This window comes from Chinchilla lanigera, unplaced genomic scaffold (genome assembly GCF_000276665.1).
Source record: "Chinchilla lanigera isolate Chin_1 unplaced genomic scaffold, ChiLan1.0 scaffold00056, whole genome shotgun sequence".
NCBI classification, from domain to species: domain Eukaryota; kingdom Metazoa; phylum Chordata; class Mammalia; order Rodentia; family Chinchillidae; genus Chinchilla; species Chinchilla lanigera.
In genome coordinates this window covers 8439510-8463746 of record NW_004955457.1, presented here as the reverse complement: position 1 = coordinate 8463746, position 24237 = coordinate 8439510, and the positions used below count along the sequence as shown (strand labels likewise).

At 38.3% G+C, this 24237-nt stretch overlaps 1 protein-coding gene across 2 annotated transcripts in view; it reads left to right on the top strand.

Annotated features, from left to right (window-relative positions):
- The window catches only part of Adam23 (ADAM metallopeptidase domain 23), a gene marked incomplete at its 5' end in the record, with an annotated part of 155643 nt that overhangs the window by 54535 nt on the left and 76871 nt on the right, over positions 1-24237 (top strand). For both annotated transcript variants that reach the window (XM_013520785.1, XM_013520784.1), the window contains 1 exon segment: positions 22234-22297. In XM_013520785.1, coding sequence (XP_013376239.1) covers positions 22234-22297 — 64 coding nt within the window.

Sequence of the window (24237 nt, the reverse complement as noted above, 5' to 3'; positions counted from 1 at the left end):
TTTACAAAATGGATCATCATGTTAAGAGAGATTAGATTTAAAGCTCAGAGTTCTCGGGGCTGGGGATTTAGCTCAGTGGCACAGCGCCTGCCTGGCAAGCGCGAGGTCGTGAGTTCAATTCCCGGTACTGGAATGCACCCCACCCCTGCAAAAAAAAAAAAGCACTTAGATTTTATCATATCTTCCTCATGCGAGAAGGAATCATTTCTTTCCCCTTAAGTTAATGTATGTCTCTTGGAGACTACCAAGCTGCATGGAATTTCTTTCCATTATTGGACAGGCTGTTCATTTCGTCCCTCACCACTAGAATCTCTCCCAGTCAGAGGTTATTTCTTGGCATATTTGAGCCCATTTTGCAGAAGAAAAGACTTATGGGAAGGGACTTGGTTAATGCAACGGATGGCGAGGAAGCAGGGTGAGAACAGGGTGGGAGCGGTGTAATGTGGGAGTCTTCCCTTCCATTCCTAAGCTTTGCTCAGTGGTTGGCATTCTGCTGGGTGGAGGAAGAACTTTGATTTAGGAGTCTTTCTCCAGGGCTGCTCCACCTCCTCTCAGTCCTGGCTCTTAACATACCTGCCTGTTCCTAGGTGCCCACATTCTGGGTTTTACTCCTCAGCTATAGCTTGAGATCTGTATCTGCACATAAAGGTAAACAGATGAACTGCAACTGGTTTCCTTCCCGCCCCCAGGATTGCAGATTTGATCTTGTCATTTGTATGGATATTGGCTGTCTGAAGGATGAAGCCTCTTATGCTTTATTACTATTTGGAAACATTTTTTTAAAAACTTCATTCAGGTTCCCAAAAGTCCGACTCTTACACAGGTATGCATTATATCCCCCAGTTTTGTCTAAGTGGAATGAGAAAAATCTTGTTTTCCAGTTAATCACACTTGTATTTTGATAACAAACAGCAGGGATTTGTCAAACTTAATGGCTGTATAAACCTAGAAGCATAAACGAAAAGGAGAGGGAAGGCTGAAATCATTTTTAAAGATGTAAAAAAGGTGATCGGAGGATCTGAAAGACATTGTGGGATCAGACTGTACTTTTGTCTTGCAATAAGGGGAAATTCACATCTATTTTAAGAATTCTTGCCTTTCAACATTCACATGTGAGAGGTGCAGGGCTTTTTTTTTTAGCTGTAGGAAAGTACAGTATATTTAAAAAGCTACTGCATTTTGCAGGACAAGTTGTGGTCAGATCCTGGCATAGTCTGATTTATTGTGTGGATTTCCCCCAGTTTCATTCAAAGTACGCTTTTCTTAATGAGGTTTTGTCTGAATGTCCAGCACTGAGTATTTTCAAGTCATAGTTTGACGTTTGTGTTTGGTCTCAGCGATGTGCCAAGAGGCTTATAGGCATCTTAGTGCTTTACAGGAGTGTTCTTCTTTCCTTACCATGATAAACTGAGAGGGCATGGGGATCGCAGAGCACAGCTTTGGGGCCCATGACCTCACACAGCCAGTGTGAATTTCCTGTTTTCTAGTGGAAGAAAGTGTATTTTGGGTTGGGGAAGAAGAGTTAAAGAAGTAGTTTTTGTCTCTTTTTAAAAAATTGCCTTGTTTATCACTTTTGTCTGTAAGAGGAAGCCATGTTTGAACAGTGTCTTTGGTGACTATACTTTCCATATCTTTCACCTCTACCACTTCCAGCTCTGTTATTTTCCTTACAATAAAAATAATTCTAAAAAGTATTTTAAAAATTATTTAAAAATTATTAGAAGAAAACCCACAAAGCCTGTTCAGGAAGATACTAACAAGGGCAATAGCTGGGTTGAATGGAACTTCTAATCCTAGTTTTTTGAGGAATTTCCACACTGGTTTCCACAGTGGCTGCACCAGTCTACACTCCCACCAACAGTGGAGAAGGCTTTTCCTTGCTAATAACCATTCTTTCTGGAGTGAGACTCTCAGTGTTGCTTTAACTTGCATCTCTTGAGTGATCAGTAACTTTTTCATGTATTTATTTCTTGTTTGTACTTTTTCACTCACTGAGAAGTGAGTATTCATCTCAGATGCCCTTTTTGGATTAGATCTTTAAATATGAGAGGTCTGATTTTTTTGTGTTCTTTATATAGTCTAGATAGTAATCCTTTATCTGAGGAATAGCTGGCAAAACTTTTTTCCCACACCGTGGGTTGTCTCTTCACTCTATTGGCAGTTTCTCTTGCTGTGCAAAAGCTTTTTAATAAGATGATCCAAGTTGTTGATTCTTTATGATAGGTTCCATTTGACCTAGCTATTCCCCTTCTTGGAATTTTCCTGAAAGAATTAAAAGCATCATACCACAGTGATATATGCACACCCATATTTATAGCAGCACAGTTTGTAATAGCCAAATCTTGGAAATAGCCCAAATGCCCATCAAGTGATAGATAATAAAGAAGAGGTGGATTTTTTGTAGACAATGGAGTATTACTGTACCATAAAGAAGGATACGCTTGAGACATTTCTAGGTAAATGGATGCACCTTGAGACCATACTCTTAAGTGAAATAAATCAGACATACATGTGTAAATACTGCTTTGTTTCTCTAGTGGGAGAAACAAGAAATGTAAATAAGGACCAAAATTTATAATAAGTATTGTGAAATAGGAAGAAAACATTCAAATGGGGAGGAGAACAAGGGAGGGGAAAAGAAGGGAAAAGTAAAAAAAGAAATGGGAAAAGGAAATAATGGAAACAAAGTTTTTGTAAATGGGGAGGGGAGGAGGGGTTGTGGGGGTAGGAGAATGGGGGAAAAAAGGAAACAAATTATACCACATATAGGTACAAATTCTCTATGATGAATGTGATCATTATATATATCTAAAGTATACCAATAAAAGCTGATTGGAAAAAAAGAAAAACAATGGAAAAAACCTGCCTGTTTATCTTAACCAGCTACTAGTCTTTTTTTTTTTTAAAGGGCACAGTTTAGCCCTTTGTGCTTCAGTGTCGATTAAACTTGACATTAATACACACTGAGAACCTGCCAAGGTCCAGGTGTTGAAATAGACGTTTTGCATTTGAGCCATAAAGACCTTCTTTTATTTCTGAAAAGCGAGTAACATCGTAAGACTTGAAACAGAAAGTACTTTAGTAGCTGTGTGGGGTTTTATTTTCTCTCCTAGGTCACCAATAAGATTCAGTCTGGCTGGTTTTCATCAAAAGCAAGGCTGCGTTAAAATGGCAGCAGTGACCACCTTCTGTATCCTCAGTACTGAAGTTACAGACCTGTTGCTAGTGCACCAGCATGGAAGAACCAGCTAGTGGGCAGGATGCTTAGCTTTTTTTTCACTGTTAGTAATCTTTGCACTTCCGAGTCACAGGAGAGTAGTTGCTGAATCTAAAGTAGTTTTTTGGGGAAAGAAATACTGTATTTTTTGTTAGTATGATACTGCTTATTATCACATTTTAGGACAATACAAAAAAGGGCCAAGAAAGTAAAAAATAATTTCAATTTGGAAGTAACTTATTTATATTTATAAACTTAATTTAGCACACTCTCTGTGTGCGTTGATGGAAGACTTGGTAGTTGAAAATGGGATTATTTTATAACAGTGGTGGCGAGCCTGTGGCACGTGTGCTGTAATGGGCTGTTTGTTATCACTGAAAGCACTAAACGGTTCACCATCACTGCTGTATAGTAATATTTTAAATATAGTTACTTAAATGTAACAAAGTTTGAATTTCATGAGTATTGAATTTAAAAGAAAAAATAACTGAAATTAAAGGCATTCCTGAAGGAAAAATATTCCTTCAAAATGAAAGACATTATTTGCTGAAAAAATTCTAGGAAAGTTATGCAGATCCTGTGTAGAGTGATGTCTCAACTAGATTATATATTGAAAAGAAGAGGAAATTAATACACTAGTTCTTCCTCCATTTTCTTTCATACTTTGTAGTTTTAATATTCTTTTTGTATTGTTAAGGTTTATAAAATGTGTGTTTTGTTCAGTAACCACAATCCCCAACATAAATTTACTTCTTAAAATAATAACAGGCTCATTGTGAGTTCTTTCACTGTGATTTCTCCATTTCTTCTGTGTTATTTGTGTTTTGCTTAACTGGGTTGAACCAAAAGGTAGATTACCTGAGACAGAGTTTTGAGTGTTGTATTTGATCAGTTTATTTCTGAGGAAGTGCTTATTTATTGCCCTTAACTTGCCTGGATATGATTTCAAATTCTTCCCCTGGGCCTTTACAGAAATGGCTTCACTGGCCTCAGCTTTGAGAGTAAGGCTGAGAATGAGTCTGAGAAAACCTACTTTCTCCTCTTTAGCGAGCTTGTTTTTTTCCACTTTAGATGTTCACATAACTTGTCCTTATCAGTAACTTATCACCAGGATTGATAACTCCTTTCATCTTTGTGGTGCTCAATCAGTTTTTCCCATAACATGATTTGCCTTTTTGAGCTGTAAATTCAGGATTTTCATCCATTTTAGCAAAGTCATATTCTGTTATATGTTTGCCTGTTTTTTTCTCTTTCAAATGTTTGAATCAGGAGCTTCAGGCGTGTGCATATGTTTATCTGACTTGCCTATATCTCTATATCATTTTACCACTGATCCCTACCTGTGTTTCATTCTTTTTTTTCTAATTTGATTTCAATCATTGTAATATCTATTTTTTACTTCATTTTCCTTTCTGAGTTTTGCCACCTTCCTTTTTCATCTTCTTTTATGATACATCATTGAACTTTTAAAAAAGAAGTTATTTCTATAATTTCTTTGAGGCTGTCGTATCTGAACATTTCCTCTGTTTTTTTTTTTTTGTGATGCATCTCCTTCATCTCCCCTGGACTTTGGCATTTCTCTTCTTTCTTCTTCAACATCCACGCCCAGGTCCCTGTTCTCACTTCATTCTGTTATGATTCATCTGTGCATGGAAATTGCTGTTAGCTGAAGCCTGGTATGGGGAGATGGAGAGGAGACAGAGAAGGAGGAAGGAGCCAGGGGTCCACAGGTCCTAGGTTTTGTTGTTCTGATCACTGGTCTTCTCTTCTCTTCCACCCAACCTCCTGTCCTCTTCCATGGGGCTTCTGTCCTGTTCCGGTTTGGTGAGGCTTGTGTTGGTCTACACTTTTTAACTTCCCAATTTTTAGTAGCTTGAACCGAGTCATTTGTTTCCATAAGGAACAGGCGGTATTTTTTTCTCCTCTTTTTAATTCTTTTGTTGTTGTTTAGGAGGATCTTATCTGTGTATGGAATCTGGGTACGGAAAAATTAACAATAGTCTAAGACAATGAGAAGGAGAGAAACATTTTCAGTCCTTGGAAGTGTTTTGACCATTTCTTGTTTTTTCCACATGGCCTTGGGCTTCTAGAATGGATGACATGCATCAGTGAGGATGTGAACTAGGAGTTCTGTGAGTTATCCAACAGTACAAAGGGTGGTTGACAAATATGGCAGCTCTTTGTAAAGAGTTGATTGCAGTAAAAGACACATTGCCACTAATTCCTCCCCTAATACCCGCCTATCTCGTGATTCTTGCCACTTTCTGAAACTGTTCTGGAAATCCTGTTTTGAGTGTCTCTATGAAATGTGATAAAAAATAAGGTGAGTGCTGCTGCCCAGTGCTATGCAACCTAAAGGCAGGCTCATAAAAACATTAAAGTGTGTTCTCGTCCACATTCTTTGCTGGATCTGGCACTGTGTAACTTCTGGTTGTTCCCCAGAGTGAAAATAACCATGACAGGTAAACATTCTGTGTCAGTCCTGAACATTGAGGCAGCCACAACAGTACAACTAAAGACACTCATGAAAGAGGACTTCCAGAACTGCTTCAGAAAGTGGCAAGAATGATGGGATAAGTGTGTTTGGGGTGAGGGGAGTATATTAAAGAGATTAATGGCAACATGTCTTATACTATAATAAAAAATTTTAATTGAACATACACTATTTTTGGATTACACCTCAGGCAGTAATAACTGTAGTTTGGCATATTCAGAACATAATTTTAACATCACATATTGTAAATCTCAGCAGCACTGGGAAGTACCGCAATGTCTAGAATCTAAAGATGTAAAGACAACTGATAACCAACCATGTGTTTATTACTTGTGATGGTATAAAAGATTAGAGTTATTTTCTTACTTATACATGGGAGGTAAACAAATTGTGTACATAAGAGTAGAATAGTGGTCACTAAAGGCCAGGAAAGGTAAGGGGTAGGTGAGAAGAAGGGTGTCCCCAAATACCATTAGATAGGAGAGAAAGTTGTCCTAATGTTCTGTAGCACAATAGGGCAGCTATGGTTCATAACAATTTATGCATTTTAGAGAATAGTAGTAGGAGAGTTTGGACATTTCCAACAGAAAGAAATGATAAATGACCAACAGGGAAATGCTAGTCACCCTGACTTGATCATCATGCATTATAAACACGTATTGAATTATCACATGGCTCCCCATAAATATATATCATATGTCAATTAAAGATAAGTATAAAAATGTAAAGTTATCTCTCAAAATTTAAACAAGCTGTTTAATATCTTTTTGAAAGACAAGCAAACTAGAATTTTTTTCTTGTTAAGAATTAGAAGAATGATCAGGCCTGAAGCACAGAAAAGGAAAAAAAAAAGCCTCATTATGCTATTTCACTTACCCTTTCTGATTCTGGATTGCATTTTCATGTGGGTGTTTAAATTATTAGCCATTTCACAAATGTCTTCTGGTTTTAGATATTATTAATCATCTGAAAAGGCTATTAAGTGTCATTACATGGTCTTAGGATTTAAAAAATTATACATAAAAGTAGAGCAATTTGTAATACTGATCGGACCCTCTGATTATGCACATAAGAATACTCCCAGAATAACCCTCTTCAGAATTACAGCATGTCCTGAATATTCTAACACTGTACTGTATTGTCTGTGATGAAGGAACAGGAATTCTGAAAAAGCCTCTGCCTTTTTATTTCTTTTTCCTTTTCTGATTTGTTTTGAGACGGGATCTCATTAAATTGCTCAGTTGCCCAGGCTGGGCTCTAACTTGTGATCCTTGTACCTCAGCCTCCCAGAGTGCTAAGAGGGCAGGTGTGTGCCACTGTGGGCATTGTCGACATGCGTATCTGCATAATTTTATCACAACCCTTTCGTGATGTGTCTCCCTTTGTCCATAAAAGACTTTATCTTGTTGAGCAAAAAGGACTAGGAAGTGGCTTAGATGGCACTGCTGAGTAGACCTCAGTATATTTATGGTCATAGCTGCTGCTTTTCACTGGACACACTGGTGGTGCTGCCATACACAAATTGTGCCTTCCTGTGGGCAAACACAACTCTGAATGCAGTGAGAGACCGTAGGGGTGAGGAAGGGATGACATTTGTCATTACAAATTCAAAAATATATTTTAGAATTATTATCGGAACAACAGATATTTTATAACCATGGCAGATCTGGTGATTAAAAACAAAACTGGAAAAAACCCTCAAATTTAAGCTCATCAGTTCTCCCCACCAAGAGCAGAGGATGCTGTCACTTGAGATTGTGTTTTGAAACCCATTTTGCCACAGCAGTGCTCTCTGTGGGGTTTGCTTAGCGCCGCACCATGCACACACGGTCTGCTCTTCTGTGCGCTTCACCGCAGCCAGCGTGGGGAAGGCGTGTGCTGGTCTCGTGCACTGAATTTCCCCTCCCTCAGCTTTCTTGTGTGAGGGTGAATGGTTTTGGCAAGTAAGTCAGGTGCAGCTCAAATCCTGTGTGCTGTGTTATTTTGTGAGTTTCTGAATTTTACTTTGCAATACTTTGCTGTCCTCCGAGAACTTCTTTTCCCTTTCCAAGTTTTACTCTTTTAATAGAAGTGGACTCCTACATGCACTCTGGCATCTAAAAGTGGCCCGACAGGCCTACTATTTTTGGAGAGGGAAGAAGTTGCCTTTTGTTCTCTGTGCTTTCACCTCCCACACATTCTTTAGTTTTTCCCCTCTGGACTTCGTAGTGACAGCTTTCTAATTCCAAGTGCCTTTTCCATGGTCTGTTTCTGGCTCTACTAGTTTCATATTCAAAATTTAGAATGTAGAATTGGACTGAGCTCTTCTGTTTCCATTAGCTGTAGGTACTTTGGGTTCCTTTTCCTCTAATTTATTACAGTTATGTAATCTAGCTGTAAAAGAAGGGGAAAGTGTATTTGTGGACTTTAAAGAAGAGTAATAAAATGGACATTCTTGTATACCCACCGTTCAGGTTGGCAGATGGAACATTACGAGGCTCTTAGAAGCTCTGTGTGTATCCTTTGTCTTTACCTCCACCTCCAATAACTTCTCATCTTAAAGCTTAGGTATTTGGGACTTTTTACCCAAAAAAAAAAAAAAATAGTGATAAAAGTGATAACAATAGAAATTTCAATAGTAACAGAATAGATGCATGATTATTTCTAGCATTCCATAAAGAAAAAATTGTTTAGGATTGAGAGGAAGACTGAGGAATGGATAAAATAATTATGGTACTTTTATATAATGGAATATTACTCAGCTATAAAAAAAGATAAACTCGAGGCTTTTACAGGTAAATGGTCACAACTAGAGGCCATACTCAGAAGTGAAATAGACAAGGCCTCCCTGTGTAAGCAACATATTGTTTCACTAGTGTGAGAACCTGAAACAGTGAATAAAAATTAGGAGATATGATAGACATGGTGAAATGAAAAGAAACTACTCAAAAGTAAGGAGCACCTGGGATGAGGGAAAAGAGAAAAGAAAGAAGGGGAAGTTATGTATGTATGTACATACAGGATAGCCAACATAGTTGTACTACTGACTTCTATCACTTTACTGAAAGGAACAGTTAATGATTAATTATTTGATCAATCTTGCATGTCTCTATTTGTTTTCCTGAGAAACCACTTTGAAAATATCAATACGCAATAGAACAACCATTGTTAATTTCCTACCACTTTGTCTGTAATTCAGTATTGCTTGTATTGTTCTTATGCTATTTTGTAAATGGATGTCTGTTCATTAATGTCTTCTTTCTTTTATTTTTAAAATAAAAAAAATTCAGAGGAGGAGTCACACTCATCTTAGTCTGCTTAAACTGCTATAAAAAATACCATAAATGGGGTGGCTTAAAAAAACTGACATTTACTGTTCACAGTACTAGTAGCTGGGAAGTCCAAGCTCTAGGTGCTAATGGATTTAATTGCTGGTGAAAGCCTTTTCCTGGCTGTCTTCTTGCTGTGTACTTACATTGTGGGAGGAGAATGAGGTCCTCAGCCCCCTTTGTGAGGTAGAGGTTGAAGCCAGACTGTGGTGTGCTGTCTGGTCACTAGTCTCACCATGAAGACTCCACTCTTATGACCCTATCTAATTACCTCCCAAACACCCCATCTGCTACTACCATTCCCCTGGGGGATAAGGCTTTAATATATGAATGTTGGGGGACCATTGGATATTCATAAAAACACCCTTGAATGGTTTTGGCTATTCCTGTTGTCTTACTGGTATAACTGGTTACGGCTGACTTGTTTAGTTGTGTTCCCCAAGGTTCATTGTGATTGAAGGCTTGGTACCTAAGGTGGTGTTATTTGGGGGTGATGGGCCTTTGGGAGGTGGGACCTAGTAGATGGTCCTTAGGTCATTGGAGGTGTGCCCTGAAGGGACTATGGGACCTCTGTCCCTCTCTCTCTCTGACTTCCTGTTTGGCAATATAAGGTGTTCCGTACCACATGGGCCTTGTTCATGACAACTTGCCCTGACATATGTTCCCATCACTGCCATCTACAATCTGCCCTTGCCCCTAACCACACCAGCTCCCACACCACACTATTTGGACTTCCAGCCTCCAAACATGTAAGCTAAATAACCTTTTTCAATTTATAGCATTAGCTACCTCAGGCATTTCATTGTAGTAACACAAAGCTGAACAATACAATACACTTATTCAACTTAGAATTAATGTAAAGAGACTCAAACATAAATAATGCAAATATTCAATGCACTGATTCCTAAAACACTTTTGTCTGATGTTATAAGGAATAGCTGGACATTTTCTATTTGGTACTCTCAGATTCAGGGTTTTTAACCTCACTGACTTTTTGCCAAGATTGCCAGGCACTCCAGTATCACTGCTCATGTGGTGCTGGACTGTGCCTGTAAGACCCTAATGTTCCTGTGAGTTCTTATGTCTAGATTGTCAGGTGCCATCTTATCTCATTTTTTGGTTATTCGGAGTTTCTTACTTGTCCACTCCTTGTTGACAAAACATTTCAGAGTGCCCACTGTGTAGACAGCTGTACCAGGAACCGTGGACCTGTGTGGTACCTGTCCTTTCTGTGGTGCGATATTGTGGGAGGCTTGTTGGCTTTTCTACTGTGCACAGGCTGGTGTGGTCTCCAGCTTCTATAGGCGTTTCTACTCCTGACTTTTTCTGACCCAGAGTTTTGACTCTACCAGATGGCCAGTTTCTGGATTCTTCCTGCAGCAATCCACCATGAGTCATCAATTTCAGAATGGCTTTCCTGGGTGTGAGTCAGCATATTTAGAATCCTTGCTGTTTTCCTATTTTCTCTAATCCAAACCCTCGTGGTCCTGGAACTTATATTGATGCTTAGTAAATTCACCACTATGGATCACATACAGTTAATGTTAGAATTTCCATTGGAGTTCTAAAAATATCTGGTTTTAAAACTAAAGTAAAAATAGACCCCCTGAAAGACCTACATAGAATAGTTTCTCTGTTTTTTTCTGTGTCAGTCTCTCTGGGATTTGGCTTCTTCTGGAATCTTATACAGGTTTTGCTTTGTATCTAACACTGAGAGGTACTTTGTGAATGTAAGTCTACCTGGACTGAAACTTTAATATCATTTAATGAAAGTTGTCTGGCTGGAGGAAGAAATCTCATTTATAGAAATTGTCTTGAAACTCTGATTTATAGGTCTGTTGTTGTGCATTCTGTTTTTCTTTACTACCACTAATTTTATTTTATTATTGTCATACCACGTGTACATTAATAAAAGAAATATGTCTATCTATACATTTTTTAAATGATAGTAAGACACATTTTTAGAGCCTCAAGTGCAAATAATGATCTGTGTTGCTTTTACAAGATAAAAATTCAATATTATGCTGTTTCAGTATTATGCCAAATATCTAGACTCTGTAATTAGACTAGAGTAGATTAAATTACTCATCTTTAATCACTATTTTATACATGTCTTTCAAAGTGACATTGTCTTCAAATTTGCTTATTTTACATTTACAGGATGAGTACTAATTTTTCCCTGTTATTCTTGGTTTTCAGTGTCTGTACGATAGCATATGCTCATATACCTCTAAGGTTTTAAATTTAGTTTAGTCATAATTAAGTAATGATTTTTGCGTTGCCTGATTTTCATCAGGCCACTGAAATAGGTTTTTTTAAATATACATGTAACTTTAGCAGGTCTTGATCCTTAGTTCTTAGATTAGTTTGTGTGTAAAAGTATTTTGTTTATTATTAATCTAATCTATGGAAAGTTATCATTTTATATGTTGGAGTTAAGGCATTATCTTTTGGTTCAGATACGTACAAATATGTACAATTACTTTACAGTAGGTAGGTTACAGGAGTGGAACTGTTCTTCCAGCAGGTCTGGAAAAACTTGTCCTGTAGTTATCTCAGTGCAGCTGATTATTGGACAAAGTGTGTAGGAAACAGATAGGGGGTGCACATTAACTGTGTACAACCTTGAGCTCTGCACAGATTCATGTTTAGGGTAAGACCTGCTGACAGTCATGCTCTTATTCACTGGTTTAGCCTCAGAAGTTTCCTTAGATATGCTATAATCCAAAATTCTCTCTTGTAAAGGAGAAAGTTTGCTCTTCAATGTAGGGACTTCTCCACACCTCAGAGCCAGTCAGCTCCTGGTGCTTATTTAGTCCAAGTGTTCTTCCATGATTGAGAAGACCACAGAGAGTGAAATAAAAAGGTCCCACTAGCACACTAGTGAACAGCACTAAATCTGGGAATCCACACTAGTTGTGACATTCTCCTTTCTAAAGAATGTACAAGTGGATGGTAGTTCTTTTAATAAACTCTATAATTTTCTGAAGCATGTTATCTTGTTATTTTTAATTGTACATAATGGGAGAACAGAATTTCTCTATGGTTAAAGAAGTTGGTTGTGGTGTAGGTAAAAATCATGACCTTTTTTCAAAGTAATTGAAAACCCAATGAATAATTTTGGTTAAGCCACCAGCTACCCTGCAGTCTCAGGTTGTGGTGGTGCAGCGGACATCAAGGGTTAGACCCTGCTGAGAAAGGGCAAAAACAGAGCTAAGAACGCAGAAAAGATAGTTGTGGTTCTGCAAAAATCTTTTGCTTTATTAAAACAGCATAAAACTGTAAAGTATGTACTAGCATTTGCATAGACAAATTTTAGGGTAATATGCACCTACAGTTTACAAGGAAAAGTACTTGCAGAAACAGAAACATTTTGTAAAAATTTATCTTTAATCTTTGTTAAGCATTTCTTTCATTCTGGTCTTTTTTCTCTGTCATTCACTTTTTAGCCATTAATTGGATGAGTGAAGGAAAGTCAGAGGTACTGGTTTTCATATGTGGAAAAGCCTGTTCCTAGCAACTTTGCTGATTTCTTGCCATCTCTCCTGCTGCTGACATTAATTACTTTGCTGATGGCTCTAACTGACCTAGTAAAAGAACCTGATCTGTGTTCAGCCCTTCCCAGGCCCTAGTCTTTGCAGGCTGTGTGGACACAGAATGCATTGCTTACATTCAGCTTTTATAAACAGCCTTCTGCAGTTGAGTTACTGTCTTAGGGTGCCCTTTCCTTTGGAAATCCCAGGTCCTTGTTCTTCCCTGTGTACTGTCTGGTCCCAAATGTGCCTTTCCACCCCTGGCTGAGGGCACTACATGTACCTCCTGGTCTTTTTTATGGTCAAAGAAATTGGTTGTGGTGTAGGTAAAATCATGACCCTTTTTCAGAGTAATTGAAAGTCCAGTGAATAATTTTTTTTTTTTTTTTTTTTGCAAAGTGGTCCCTGACTGTAGGATCTGCTCTTTTCTGCTCAAATTTCCCTGTTTAAATTGAATCATAGAACCTGATTGCACCCTACTTCTTCACTAGAGTGCTCCTGGTAATATTAATTGAAATTTATTTCCTCTTTGAGGTCTGCTTGCTGCTTTGCTTTTTATTTATCTTACTACCCTGTATGTTGCCCTGTCTCATTTTGGTCCTGTGAATATAACCACCTTGAGATATAGTTTCAGACATTTTTCTATGTGTGAATATACATGCATAAACATACCTTAAAAATTACCAAACAGTATTGTCTTACTTGTTTTTTTCATTGAATGGTGTTGTGAACATCTTTCCAAGTATCTGTAAAAGTAGATAAAGAGCTATTCACATCTACATTTGCGTGTATATTTGCTTTTGTTTAGTTATTTCTTCAGAAAATCCTTCTAAGTAGAACTTGTGGATTAAAGTGTGAATGTGCTTACAAGGCTTTTGATACTCATTGCCAAATTGCCCTCTGGAGTGCCAGTTTTCCTACATCCTTGCCAGCACTTGCTATTATCATTCGTTTTAATTTTGTAAACTAATGGGGAAAAATGGTCCCTTATGTTATTTTAATTTACAGGCCTTTTATTGTTGGTACAATTGCACATTTGTATTTGATTGATCATCATTAGTATTTCTTGTTTTATCATGAGTTACATATTGTATTCTTCTATTTTGTGAATGTCTTTTACTCACTTTTCTGTTATTTTTATTTGGTTTTCATATTTAAAATCTTTTATTAAGGATAGTAACTTTGTTTTTCATGTATTTTACAAATTTTTTCTGTATTTGAATTTTTTTTTTTTTTTTCCCCTCCGGTACCGGGAACTGAACTCACGACCTTGCGCTTGCCAGGCAGGCGCTTTTGCTGCTGAGCTAAATCCCCAGCCCTTGTATTTGAAATTTTGTTATGGGGTGCGTATGTTTTATTATTTACAGAAGCTTACAGTTTTCCCTTTTGACTTTTGAGCTTAACATCATATGTTAAAAGGCCTTTCCCACCAATGTTCAGTTGTATTTTTATAGCAAATTTGTGGTTTTATTAAAACAGATGTAACCTTAATGTATATATCCTCAGTTTGGTATCAGGAGTGATGCAGGAATCTAACTTTACCCAAATGTTTAGTCAATTATCTGAAACATATTTATTCTTCACTAATTTTTGTTTCTTGCAGATTTAAAATGTCCTTATTACCATTTTGATATGAACTTGAATCTCTGGACTTTCTGTCCTGCCTTTTGGGCTGAGTGTCTAATTAGGACAGTGTTCTATTTCTTTAGTTACTGTAGTAGTAATATCATGTCCTTTTTTTACTCCTCTTTTATTTGGAAAATATTAGAGCTGGTCTTAAATACTTTTTCCTTTAAGATTGACTCAAGAATCATTTTGTCAAGTTAAAAAACCTCTCTGAGATTTTATTGGAAGTACAGTAAAATTACAGAGTAGGCTGAGAATAATAAACATTTTTATAATGTTAAATGTTCCTGTGGAGAATCAGGGACTAAGATTCATTCAGTCATGAGTTTTATATTTCTTACTAAGGATCTGCAGTTAACTTCATTTGTACATTTCTTCACATTTATTTAAAGCCAAGTTTACTCATAGATTGTTTATATATATATGTATGTATATATATATATGTGTGTGTGTGTATATATATATATCTACCTACATGTGTACAAAACTGGTTATCCTTGTTAGAAATGTCTCCCAGATAATTTCTAAATTGTTTTTGCTGATTTTCATAGATTGTGTTTTTCTTTTGTACATTTGTCATGTAAATAACTAACTTAACCCTATTTCTGTTTTTTTTTGGCACCCTTAACCCTATTTCTGATTTTTCATTTTTTTAATTGGTTTCTTCTTTATTCTTGTGACTATTTCATGCATATCTAGGGAGAGTATGATATTATAAAAACAAATATGCAGCTTTTCTGAACAGACTAAAAAATGATAAAAGCAGGGAGTTCATTTTCTTGAATTGGAAAGAACTGGATTTGGATATGAATGGGTTCTTTCGGATAAGGCTAGCAGAGGCTAAGGTTGATAGAGGATCCTCTCCCTCCATTCTATATAATTTTACTTTGTGCAACACCAGATTTAATAATTGTGTTAGTAAATATTGGGCATATCAGAAAAGTACCTGGATTAGCAATATTCAACAAACTGTAATACTTATTATTAGCTTTGGAATGACTGTCATATGTAACTGGATTCAAAAGATGTGCATCCTTACTTGGATTCAGTTTTCTCTGTTCAAAATTTTTTTCATAGCTGGTGGAAATAAAACTAAATTTGTCATTCTATTATAGAGGAACCTCAGAATTCCTGATGTACTTGTGGAATCACTGGGGGTCTCAGCAGTGGATGTGTAGTCACTTCTTGTGGTCTGATGCCCCCTTCTCAAAAAGGGACTCTCAGTTGGCCCTTGTTGGCAGGACAGGCCACTGAGTGGGGATTCTCAGCTTTAATATCACTTAAGTTCAGCACATATTTCTCTTCTAACTCTTCTTTTCTTCCTTCCACTATTAACTTGAGGCCCTATGTCTTCAGTATGCAAGGGTTTTCTAAGCTTTATCATAGTGCATGGGCCCATCACCTGAGATACAGGAATGCCTACACATTGAAATTTCTGCTACAATTTCTCATGTGGTTTAGGAACTCACTAAATTCTTATTGTTACATCAAAGAAACTTAAGCCCCTACATCTGCTATTGCTAGATTGTTCTCCCTGTAGCTCTGTTCCTTGAAATATACCCACACTCTTCAGCTTTTGCCTAGCATGCCACCTTTGTCTAACTCAACACAAAGCCTCTATTCAACCTATAATTACTTTCACCCACTTTACATATCATTGTTGCACTCTTAAATCTCAGCCCCTCCATGAGTATAATCTTTTAACCCATCTTAAAAGCTTTATTTTATTGTTTACACTCATAGGGGTACATGTTTTCTAGCCAAAACAACTTTTGTTATAAAAGCTGTTTTATGTAGTACAAGTCAAACTTTTTCCTAAAACTTTAGAAAAGTAATAATTGAAAAATCATTTTACCTGTAAGTCTTTGTTTTCCAAAAGAAAAGCGGTATTAAGACTGAAGCATAATTATAGGTAAGAAGTTTATACTTGTATGAATGTATTGAGTTAAAATTGCGTCTATCTTCATTACCACTTATAGTAATTATCTGACAAATGAAAATTTCCTTTTGTGTATAAAAGAGAAAAGAAAGATGTTTTCAGTGGAAAGATGGAGTGGGTGTTGTACCAGCACAGAGAGTCCTCCTAGGCTCTGTATACTTGAGGATCTCCACGATGATCATGTTTGTTATTAAATGAATGAATGTGAGACCTAGTGACAAAGGTTGACAATGGATCTTGGGGGAATCGGTCAAGGCCTATGCGGGTATGTTATTTTTTTTGTTTTGTTTTGTTTTTTTTGGTTTTTCTCCGGTACCGGGAACTGAACTCACGACCTTGCACTTGCCAGGCAGGCGCTTTGCCGCTGAGCTAAATCCCCAGCCCCTATGCGGGTATGTTAATAAGGTAATAAGCACTGGCAGGCAGCAGATAATCAGGTGACTGTATCCGGGAAATGGGCATTCATGGCATCCCTTTTTAAACTGTCATTCACGTTTTTCATTCTTTGTTTGATTTCTGTACCCATACCAGTTTGAATGTATAGAGAAATAACTGACATGTTTTACTACTGAGAATCAAAATTAGTATATCTGTGCTACTTTTAGACTTGAACAAAGGCATCATTTAGAAGAGTGCATGACTGGTGGAGACCTGATGGTCTAGTTGTTTACAGTGAAAGGGCCCATAGCTTTCTGACTCCCATCCCAGACTGCTGCATCCTGAAGTTACGCACTGGGAGAAAACCCAAATTACGCACTGCCTCCTCAAGGCTGTGCTAAAATAGTGACCATCTGAAATGTAATCACAGAATGCTGAAGCAGCAGCAGAGGGGATATATGCACAGACCGCTTGCTGAGTGGCATCTCATCATGTTTTTTGCTGTGTAGACTGCGTGGCCTTCCACGTAGAACTCAGTGTGTGTCCCTTCCTACAATGTGGCTGTTAAGGTGGGTGACCGAGATGTCCCGTTTTTCCCAGGACAGTCCTTGCTGGTGTATGTATGCCCATGGTCCTGGTATAGTTACTAATAGGTTTCTCTGCACTCCCAGAAATGTTCGGGAGAGCGTGATGTCTCCCCTTGGTGCTTGCTTCTGTGCACTGAGACTGGTACCTATGCCTGCTGGGGAAGGGCTGCCCCATTGGCCCCCAGGGGCCTGGAGAACTGATTCTGTCTCCTAATTAGACACAGACTGAGGGCTCAACAGACAGTCCTAGAGAATGTAGATTTTAGGATTAGAAAAGACATCTAAAGAAGTTTGATTTTTTTTAACATGGAAATGAATGATTTTTAATTCATGTAGAATAAATAGTTTCCTTTGTGGTCCAGTGCATTTCATAATGCATCTTCCCTAGGAGTTTTTGTTTTTGTTTTTTTTTGACAGGTCAAGGTCTTGCCATTCATGGCATCTCATTCTGAGCAATTATTTTGCTTAATTAGCCCAGTTCCAAACTTTCTTAACTATGACTGTTCCAAAGAAAGCATATGGCCCTCTTAAAGTTAGGGATTCAAAGTGTTTTCCAAAAAACTAGAAGTCATTTACCCTTCTGGATTAATAACTATTTTTGGTACTAGAGAGTGTTTATAAGTACCTTTTCTACTTCCCGAGTTTTTGACTTGTCCTCTCTGAGCCTTCTTGTAAAGGGAGATAAGATTTTGGGAGTTTTGACCACATGGCTATTCATTTATTTTGTTTGCAAACATGAAAAAAATTCAAGAATTCTTTCATTGTATGAAGATATAGTAGCAGCCTAGATGTAGTAGCAGCTCTGTGTCTCTGCTGATGATTATGAAATTCTTTCAGCGTAAATTTCTAAATGGTTTCTCTGTGATAAACTCTGGAATTAGGATAGCTTAGGCAATGTTCCAGCAACAGCCATAAAATCTGAGACTTAACCCTAAAATTTTAGCTTTCCCCACATTATGGTTGAATGCAAATTGAGTAGCTCTTCTCAGTAGCTCCTCTTCAAATCATGTTGGAGGAATAAACTGCATCCATCTTGTAGCTGTGCCATCTGGAGCAGGTGGTGCCCAGGTTTGCTATGAAAGAGGAGCTTGGATAATCGTGCAGAGATTTTAACGGTCATACTAGAGGGGCAGACATCACTTCCCCATCTCTCAGAGCCACAAACCGGCCCCTTGCCCTAACCCAGCTGCTGGGAAGCTGCTAAATGGGGTCTATTGTGCCAGGAAGGGAAAGATGGAATGGCATTTGGTGGGTGCACAGCATTATTTCTCCCACAGTTTCTTTATTGACCTGATTCTTGGTTTGTTTGCCATTTTTAAATAGACTTTCTGTTTCCTTGCTGTTAGAGTGCAGCATCCTCAAGTACTTTCCCTCACCCTCCACATTTTGATTAAAATTGCATCCATTCTGACTTATAGTCCATGTTCTTTTTAGTGGTGCAGATTTACTCTAAAGGTGCAGAGTGGGTGGATCCGAGTTTCCTCACTCAAATTTGTCCATCCTCTTCCACCCAACTTTGAACTCCAATCCTTCAATTATCCCTGTACCTCTGAAGGCCACCTGTTTCTCCCTTGAGAACCTGTGTGAGAAACGTGGTATGTGCAGAAACTCCCTTTTATGAGTTCCTGAAAACCAAGCATCTGACCGGCTGATGAACAAACTAAAATGTCAGTTTATGTTTACATCCACACTTAAGTGGATCATTATTGTCATGTCAGAATATTGTTTCCAACAGGAAATTCTACTAGGGACATTGAAGAATGCGAAGATGTCCTGCAGGACACCTGCCTCAGGGGTTGCCAGACAGCTCGCCTGCAGACAGACAGACAGATAGCCAGCCAGAGTACCTGTTCTTTTTCATCTAGCTGTGAAAGAACAACAGGACCACATAGTTAATCATTTTCAGTCTTCCTTTTTCTGTGTTGTATGTCCCTCATCAAAAGTCCTATTACTTTAACACGTTTTATAACTAATTAGATTACATTTCTACTGGCGTCACCTCACTTTCAGGGAGATTATACTATGTAAGGGTGATGTGACTAGTCTTATGTCCATGTGCTGATTTTTCTTGGTTTCCATTCGAGAGAGTTGCATTCTTCACTCTGTTTCCCCAGCATGTGGTATAGCCTACTATGTAGCAGGTGCTGGAAGATGTCTGCTCCCCTGGTGGACATGGACCAAGGGCCTGCTGTGCCCCAGGCAGTGTGCCAGGCCCTCGGTATGCCGCGATGACTGAAAGAAGCAGTTTCAAGGGAGGGAGGGCTGTGGTCAGGCAGAAAGAAGGAGTGTAGCAGATGTGGGTGTGTGCACTCTACAGGAGATGGGAAAGTGGGGTGGCTGTGTTTCTGTTAGTGTCTGAAAAGTAGCTGTTTTCTTCTTTGAGATTCTCAAATGCAAGAGTTACTAGAAATAGGTTTGGCTCTGAGTGAGAGTCTCTTTAAGAGAGAAATAGAATAATTAAAATGACCTTTAGCAGATTTGATAATGAATGGTTAAGATACCTTTCTCTATTCTTTTAATGACAAGCAAAAACAGTGGTCTAAAATAACTTTGTTTCCAACAATTAGACGTGCTCCAGTGGTTGTGTGGTTGAAAAATTTGAAAATAATGAATTGCCTGCAGAGAGATGCAGTTAGGATTCCTCTGGAGAAACCTCTCTACTTTCAGTGCTGCAGAAGGTTTCCTCAGAGAAGTGTTCCCACCCACACCCTGTTTGTGCATTTTCACAGTGCTGCTGGCTGGGGTAATGGATGAACAATGACAGAATCTGTTTCTGTCCCTAACAGGAATTTCGGTGCCTAGAGAGTTACGTATTGCCATTACTTTCACCATTACTTAGATTTTTTTAAAAAAAGGAGTGGACCTACCACGATTTAGACGTAGAGTCAGCAGTTGATAAGCATTGGGCTTACAATTTTAACAGGAAAGCATGTCTAAGGATGTTTATCCTTTATTTCTATGTTATGAAGACTGTTCTTAGCTGGTTGCACACACGAGGCTCCCTGTTAACTGCAGATTGGCTCCAATTCAACCCTTTCCAGCTCTGCTCACTGGGTCATTTTCGAATGCATGGGGTACAGCTTGCAAAATGAGGCAAAAATCATAGCCTCCTCCTATTCTTCACTTAAAGAAGTAGTGTCCAGGTTTCCTAACCAAAGAACTTAGTATTCAGCAGAAATATAGAAAGTCAGAAGGTCTGAGCAGAAAGAAACTTGAGAAGTCTTCTCCTCCAGCCCTTCATTTTGTTGAAGAGGAAACAAAGACATAAAATTAAGGTGCATGACTGGTTCAGATTAGGACATACCATTGTCAATCAGCTACAACTAGGGTTAAATGAAAGAATGCTTTTGTAGCCCCCTAAATAGTGCCTGGGCATAGTAAGTGGTCAATAAATGCAAAGTATTGTTATCATTCCCAGTGGCAGAACCCAAATTAGAACCCAGGTGCCCTAATCCAGGGCTCTTCAGGAGACACATTTGTATTCTCCACATTGCATAGGGAACCATGTGTTTTAGAGCTTGAGTTAAAGGAATGAAAGAGATAGCCACAGTGCCCAGTAGTGAGCCTTAGTGCTAGTTATGGGTCATGGCTACCCTTACAGTGTGCTATGAGGTTCACACCTTGACCATCTTCATTTAACACATGTCAGGGAGCTTGCCCATGGTCGCACCACAGAGAGGGGCTGGGCTAAGGTTTTATGCCTGGCTCTGCCTGTCTCAAAATCTGTGTTCGTATCCATTATTTTATGTTAGGAGTTGGCCAACTGCAGCCCACAGTACTAAATTCAGCCATACCTATTTTTGTACAGACTGCAAGCTAAGAATGTTCTTTACATTTTTAAATGGTTGGAATAAATTTAGAGAAGAATGATATTTCATAACACATTAAAATTGTGTGAAATTAAAATTTCAGTATCCATAAATAAAGCTTTATTGGAATCCAGCCACACTCATTTGTTTACATATTGCCTGTGGCTGCTTAGGTGATAAGATCCGAGTAGCTGCAGATATTTAATATCCAGCCTGCTTTGAAAACAGTTGCCAATGCTTGTTCTTCCCCAGTAATTATATTTTATGAAATTTCAACTATTAGGATATAATTGTAGGATTTTTAAAATAGGGCCTGTCTCCTCCCTACTTGAAGCTTAGTTTGTCCTATTTTAATTGGCATACAAGGGTTGATCAAAATATGTGGTGAATGTTTAAATAAAATCTGTTGCAAGTTAGGTGTGGTAGCACATGCCTGTAATCTCAGTACTTAGGAAGCTGAGGCCGGAGGCTCACCATGAGTTCAAGGCCAGTCTGGGCTACAGGTAAGTTCAAGACCATCAGAACGACATAGCAATACCCTGTCTCACCAAAAACAAAAACAAAAACAAAAAACAAAACAAAAAGCCACTATTGCATTAAAAACCACATTGCCATTAATCCTTCTCAAAATATTCGCTTCACTTCAAACACACTTATCCAATTGGTCTTGTCACTCTCTGAATCAGTTCTGGAAGTTCTCTTTCATGAGTATCTTTACATGGTGTGATAAAAAATACAGTGAATGCTGCTTCCAAGTGCCATCCAGGGGAAAGGCAGGCTCTTAGAAACAGTATAGTATGTCCTCATCCACCCTGCTCATTAGATATGGGACCATATGACTTCTCACTCTTGGCCAAGGTCAAAATAACCATGAAAGGGAAATGTTTTGAATGGATTCAGAACATCTGGCAGTCACAGAGCACAACTAAAGACTCATGAAAGAGGACTTCCAGAGCTGCTTCAGACGATGGCAAGAGTTATGGTATAAATGTGTCTGAAGTGAGGGGCAGTATTTTGTAGGGAATTAGTGGCAGTGTGTCTTCTACTGTAATGCATTTTTAAACTTTAAACATTTACTATATTTTCTAATGACTTTATATCAATTAGATCCTGAATATAAGGAGTTACCCTTAAGTTGTCTATGTCTTTTATTTTTCTTTTAACAGACAGAAATGATTTGTTACTGGACAATGTTTGAGACTCTTGATGGTAATCTGTTTTTGTACTAACTGAAGACTGAAACCACATGCAGTCTGCACGCCCCTCACATCCGTTTGTTGAGCTGTATCTAAATCTCCATTGTGTTACATGCAAAATCACTCTATTTTCTTTTCCCTTATAGTGGCTTGCTGTCTTCTGATTACGTGGAGATTCATTATGAAAATGGGAAACCACAGTACTCTAAGGTACGGTTGAAAGTGTCTGGAAACCCTGTAGTGTAAGTATGCTCATCATAGAACTGACAGTGGAGTCTGCATTGTTCTCATGTCTGTCTCAGTAGAATCTTGTATAGCACCCCTACACAACAGTGCTATTTTTATTGAGAAATTTTTAAAAATTTACAAATATCTGAGATAATCCTAGAGATTCTATATATTCAGAACAATAAATATTGTTTAGGTTATGTGTGTAGTACTTTACATAGTGGTATAAAGAGCTGCATAGTTCCATAGCAGCACCTTAACATACAGGGTGAGTGTCCCTTTCCTGCAATGCTTGGGACCAGAAGTGGAGTTTAGGGGGAATTTTGGAATATTTTCACAAACATAATGAGATACTATGGGGGTGGGACCTGAGTCAAAACACAAAACTCATTTATGTTTCATATACACCTTATACACATAGCCTGCAAATAATTTTATACAACATTTTAAATAATTTTGTGCACTAAACACCGGAATTTTCCACTTGTGGTATAATGTTGGCTCTCGAAAGGTTTCAGAGCGTTTCAGACTTCCCAGTTTTCAGCTTAGTGATGCTCAGCAGGGCTCTCCCAGTCAGAGTATCTGAATCTTAGCACTGCATGGCCTATTAGAGTGACTGTTTTGTGCAAGTGACTATAGGGTCCAAGAGGGACAAGGGTCCAATATACAAGGGACTATAGGGTCCAATGAGGGAACAAAGCAAAGTGGGGAAACATCATGGAATGTGTTTCCTTGGAGATGGCCAGTGAGAGTGTTGGGCAAAAGTGGCACCTTTCATGTGTGGATCTGCTGAGTTCTGCTGCAGGGAGAACCAGGAATTTCGATCTGTAGCCTCTGAGCAAATATTCATAGGTGATCTAATTGTAAATACTGCCCAGGAGATCACGATGTTTCTCAGGATTTATAACTATCCACTTAACAGTGGGCACATTTGTAACTTGAAGTATGTTTCAGACTTTGTTTGAATGGTATGCCATGGGTTCAGAATGTTGGTGTAATAGTCTTACTATTTATTAGTTCTTGCCATAGGCTGCATCCTGAGGGGTGTTGAATCTCCCTAAAGGTTAATGCGGTGCAAAGTGAGTAACAGTGCGAGATCAAGTGTGGGGATGGTGCTTTCTGGCATTTGTACAAACCGCAGCTTCTGTCAGCTGTGCCAGGCCCTGCACACTGCAGATGCTGAATCATGAAGCTGGGTAGACGATGCGACTGCAGGAAAACTTTATAGACTCAGCAAATGAGCCACCGTGCCACCTCGCAGGCTGCAATAACCTGATCCCAGCTTCTCACCAGGTCTAGAAGCAGATTAGCTAATTGGCCTCCAGAGGTCATTTGAGGTCCCCAAAGGAGGCCTTATCATTAATAAGACACTCCTGGCCTCCTACTGATTGCAGTGAAAATTTACAACAAAATATATGTCAGTTCTGGCAAGAGAAGATGTGTTCACCACAATTAGTTTTTTTGTTCTTTTCTTTTATTTATGACCCATTTTCCCCCATAGCACATATACCCAAACTTACTTGCTTAATAGACAATGAATTAATGGCAACAGCTTGTTTTTCTATATGTCTGTATTTATGTATGCATCCTAAACCCCCAGGATAACATAGTATACACAAGTCTGTAGCAAGATTTTAAGATTATAATGATAACAATTTAGTATGTGTGCACAATCTTTTAGACTTTTATTTTAAAAACTGTGTAATATTCTAATTCTTTTCTTTTTTCACTATTGATGACGCAAGTATTGAGCACAGGACCTCACAGATACCAGGCAAACACTCTAGCCTGAGCCATATCCGCAGTGCTTCTGATTCATTTGTTGTAATTTAAAAATCTTGTAGAAATGTAGATTGTTTTCTGTTTTTCACTGCACAAATAATCCTAAGAAAAAGCATTTCAGGTACATGCTAAACACATCC